The 4,989-nt window shown below is 35.2% G+C and overlaps 1 protein-coding gene across 1 annotated transcript in view; it reads right to left on the reverse strand.

The window, feature by feature from the left end:
- Positions 1–39: 39 nt before the first annotated feature.
- The window catches only part of LOC106942745 (tenascin-X-like), a 19,394-nt gene continuing 14,444 nt past the window's right edge, over positions 40–4,989 (reverse strand). Inside the window, exons 12-18 of the mRNA XM_015026081.1 lie at positions 3,984–4,241; positions 2,546–2,803; positions 2,151–2,408; positions 1,112–1,369; positions 788–793; positions 525–604; positions 40–442 (exon numbers count right to left, since the gene is read on the reverse strand). Of these exons, the coding sequence (XP_014881567.1) occupies positions 380–442; positions 525–604; positions 788–793; positions 1,112–1,369; positions 2,151–2,408; positions 2,546–2,803; positions 3,984–4,241 (1,181 nt within the window). The 3' untranslated portion in view covers positions 40–379. The remainder of the gene's footprint in view (positions 443–524; positions 605–787; positions 794–1,111; positions 1,370–2,150; positions 2,409–2,545; positions 2,804–3,983; positions 4,242–4,989) is intronic.

Consider the following 4,989-nt stretch of genomic DNA (forward strand, 5'->3'; position numbering starts at 1 on the left):
ACTTTTACTTTGTTTTCATTAATGACTTGGGATTTGGATTTTTATTTTTTGTTAGATTTTGCATGCAGCTCTTGGTATTTTGTCCAAGACTACTTTTCCAATAAAAATTAACCACTTCATTTATACCCAAAACTTTATTTAAAGGCAATAGAAATCACAGAAGAAATGTACACAAATGATTTATGAAAAAAAAACATATATAAATCAAATTATTGGTGAACAAAAACAGGTTAAAATATCAAGCAAAAGAAAATCAAATCTGTAAAATGACAACATCCCAGAATTATGAAATTGGTACATAAAATAAACTTCATGTTATTTCAGGGAAAGGAAACAAAGTTACAGATGAATTATCCAGAATTTGATTCCATCGGTGATTTCATGGTTTGGAAGAAATGATTTTCAGAGTAAACTGTGGCGGCAGATTATATTTCCTGAAGAGCTGGAATGAAAAACACACATATGAGTCAAAGGTTAAAATAGACACAAATAGACATAAACAATCTAAATAGATATTAGCTCACCTCTATCAGAGCGTCTTCTAGCTCTGATTCTGACATTTCTCCAAGAAGCTCCAACTTCAAATTCAATCCCAAAACATAATCTGTTGATAACAAAAGAGACATTTATAATTCACTAATATATTAGAAATCTATTAAATTGCAGATTAATAAAAGTAATGTAATAATTGTTTTTGAGAAAAGTTCAAACTTCAATATTTTTATATGACAAAATTTTCCAAATAGGGGAAAAAAATAATACTAAAAACTTATGTTTATTTACTCACTTGGCCCTGTTTGTTGGTTGATGAAGTTTCAAGTTTCAAGCAAAATGGTTTTGTTGACATGAAAAGAAAGAAAAACAATGAAATAATATTGGGGTGATTTCATATTTTAATTTTCTTGTAATTTCAAGGCAAGAACAACAGAAAGACATAATTGCAGGTGTTACAAAATGAGACTTTGGTCAATCTTCTCTAGTTTTACTAATAATTCAAAAAGTTCTGCAGTGAAATGCAACCCATTAAAACCTCTGCAAATTTGAATTTATGTGAAAAATGAGGTAAATCTATTGGACACCATTAAGTGTCCAATAGATTTAAGTATCTTACCAGTAGCTGCAAGTATGCTGACTCCACTGCTTCTGGCATTTTCAAACACAGAGAACAGGGTGAATGTGTAGTTTGTACGAGCGGTCAGAGATGTGACTGTGTGTTTCACTGGTCCGTCTCCATCTGGTGCTCTGATGTTTGTCTCTGTGCCGTTAAACTGCAGAACAAAGCTGGTGTTGATGCCGACTTTATTCCATCGCAGAGTGATGCTGGTCTCATCTTGTTCCGATGCTCTGAAGCCCTCTGGATTTTTAGGTGCTAAAACAAGTGAGGACAAATTTAAATAATGTATTCAAAACATTTATCCTCCAAAAGTTTACATTTATGAACAATATTGTCATGTTGATGATAAAAGTCCTAAGACAAATAATAATTTTATCAGGAACATTTCCAAGTCAAGTAATATTATTTGATCAAATTCTAAAATCAGAAATCAAATCTGGTAAAGTAAAAAGTTTATGTTCAAATGCTGAAGCATAAAATAAAGTTCAGGGATCAGATGATTTTGAGTTTTGCTGTTTGAATGAAGAGTTTGTTTGGACCATTAAATGTGCAACAGATTTAAGTATATTCTCTTTTTGCAAAATGATATAAATACCTGCTCATGTAATAAAGACTGGTTCAATTGGCCAAATTATATGTTTTCATATGAGACTTGTTAGTCTTTTCATATTTGAGCCATGATTGTCTCAAAGATTTGTTAATATGTTTATACTGAACATTGAGTTCCTTTACATTAAAGTTTAAAACACTTATTGTTCAACATTCTGCTTGATGGCTGTTTGCTCTTGGCTTTTTTTCACATTTTAAAATTTTTAATTCTTTTAATGTATTTCCTACCCTTATATAAACTGATGTTCTGGCTCATAGTGTTACTTCCTCATTGCATGTGGCATTAGACAATGTAGTCCCATAAAAAAGAAGACATGTGTGACATTGGCAAGTTTGAATCCTTGATGGTTCAACCTGATTTTCAAGATTTTGGATAAAAAATAATTTGCTTTGGTTGTGAATAAATGTATATACATTATATTAATACCAGTGATAGCTGTAAGTTGTACTCCACTGCTTCTGACGTTCTCAAACACAGAGAAGAGAGTGAATGTGTATCTGGTTCCAGCAGTGAGAGATGAAACTGTCAGAAGTAATGGTTGTTGTCCAGCAGGTGGTGCTATATTCAACTCTGTTTCATTATATTGGAGGATGAAGCTGTCATTGTTATTGACATCATCCCACTGCAGAGTGATGCTGGTCTCATCCTGTCTCAGTGATGTGAAGCTTTCTGCATTTTGGGGGGCTGAAAGAAAAGAATAGGAGCTAAATTATGTATTCAGTTCATTGGAGTTTGGTGGTGAAGTGACTTTCTCAAAAACCTCATGTCAATGAAAAATCGTTGACCTTGGTTTTGAATAAGTTAATGTTTTTGTATCTTACCTGTTACAGCTGTATGTTGTACTCCACTGCTTCTGATGCTCTCAAACACAGAGTAGAGAGTGAATGTGTATCTGGTTCCAGCAGTGAGAGATGAGACTGTGTGAGTTACTGGTCCATCTTCATCTGGTGAACTGATGAATGTCTCTGATCGGTTAAACTGGAGAACAAAGCTGGTGCTGTTGTTGATTTTATTCCACTGCAGAGTGATGCTGCTCTCATCTTGATCTGATGCTCTCACAGCTTCTGTGTTTCTAGGAGCTAAAATAGAAGAATTCATTAGTAGGCTGATAACTTTGGTTTACTTGATGGTTTTATTGGTGATTTGAAGATGTATGGATTTTAACACCTATTGACACATTGTGGTAAAAGGACATCTTTCTTGGTCTTCTCATTGGCCTTTACATATCTCTTCTTTAAGTATAGGTAACATATTTTATGTGTATTTAATTAATATTTTTGGAACTGAGGGGATATTTATCATCCATCAATATTAGTCATTCTGAAGCCTCTCCATAGTCCTCAATCAATGTTAAACATATTATAATAAATCTTTGCTTTAATTTCATAGAAAACAATATTGTAAAGCTTGATCAAGTCTTCCTAAACAATCCAGCCATGTCTTGGTTGGATGAACTTCCCTCCATGTGGCAAGTGAATTACTCATAAATCACATTTCTTTTATTGAGTCAGTGCAGAGATTAGTTCAAATAAATATCATTCCAAACTTTTTAACTAAATTATGTAAGAGCGGAAATACTATTTAAGGGAGTTGTTTGGCGGAAAAGACCCTGGCACCTCGGCGAAGACTTTGGCTTCGCACTAGGTCAACCTGACCGAATTCTTTCCTTCCATTTGCGTGCAAAGCGCAAATGGAGCCAGAATTTACTGGAAAGGATGTCTGTTTGTGCAAGATAAAATCAACAATTTGAGATAAATTGTCCTATTCAGCAATTCTGAAATGGAGCAGATGTTGAGTTCGTGAGGTCCAAAATATTTTAAAGGTCGCCCAATACACACTCAGTATAAAGCGTGCCAGAATCTTTCTGCAAAACAACAGTAGCACGCCATTGGTTGAAACTTTCCAACACACACTGATGAAAATGGAAAAGTATAAAACAGGTGGGGATTAAGACTTCGAGGAGATTTTTTGTGACAAGAAATGACGATGAAGATTTTGTATTGAACTGAAGAAACTGTAAGGAGGAATCCGTGGAGTGTAATAAATCTCCGGCTCGTCTATGGCCTAGCAGCAAGAACTACGTCTCTGTGCGTTATTTCTTTTACTTAGATATTTAAGAGTATAGCCACCTTTCAAATCCTCAATAATATCACTTGCTCAAATGAAAATGGCATTGAGAACGTGTGCATCACTTGGCACTTGTGTAACAGTACAGGTATGTTTGATTAATTTTAATAGAGGTTATGTTAAAATCCTTACCAGTAACAGCTTGAAATTGTACTCCACTGCTTCTGATGCTCTCAAACACAGAGAAGAGAGTGAATGTGTATCTGGTTCCAGCAGTCAGAAAAGAGACTATATGAGTTACTGGTCCATCTCCATCTGGTGAACTGATGAATGTCTCTGATCCGTTAAACTGGAGAACAAAGCTGGTGCTGTTGTCTCCTTTATTCCACTGCAGAGTGATGCTGCTCTCATTTTGTCCTGATGCTCTGAAGCCCTCTGCATTTTCAGGAGCTGAGAGGAAAAAATGAGATTTAGAAATGATTCAACATAGAGTCACTGATTGTGTCTCCAGAAATAATGTTGCTCTTCTTGCAGTTGAAGTTATTCAACAGTCTCTCAAAGGTGATATAATCAGATATTAAGTTACATTCCTCCAAAATCAACTTCTAAGTAAAGTTTTGTTTGACTTTGATGAAAATAAATCTCTCACCAGTCACTGCAGCAATGCTGACTCCACTGCTTCTGATGCTCTCAAACACAGAGTAGAGAGTGAATGTGTATCTGGTTCCAGCAGTGAGAGATGAAACTGTCAAAAGTAATGGTTGTTGTCCAGCAGGTGGTGCTATATTCAACTCTGTTTCATTATATTGGAGGATGAAGCTGACATTGTTATTGACAACATCCCACTGCAGAGTGATGCTGGTCTCATCCTGTCTCAGTGATGTGAAGCTTTCTGCATTTTGGGGGGCTGAAAGAAAAGAATAGGAGCTAAATTATGTATTTAGTTCATTGTTGAAGTGACTTTCTCAAAAACCTCATGTCAATTAAAAATCGATGACCTTGGTTTTGAATAAGTTAACATATTTTTATCTTACCAGTGACAGCAGTAAGTTGTACTCCACTGCTTCTGATGCTCTCAAACACAGAGAAGAGATTGAATGTGTATCTGGTTCCAGCAGTGAGAGATGAGAGCAGCATCACTCTGCAGTGGAATAAAATCAACAACAGCACCAGCTTTGTTCTCCAGTTTAATGGATCA

This window comes from Poecilia latipinna, unplaced genomic scaffold (genome assembly GCF_001443285.1).
Source record: "Poecilia latipinna isolate Pla-1442-1.1 unplaced genomic scaffold, P_latipinna-1.0 Scaffold4516, whole genome shotgun sequence".
Lineage (NCBI taxonomy): Eukaryota > Metazoa > Chordata > Actinopteri > Cyprinodontiformes > Poeciliidae > Poecilia > Poecilia latipinna.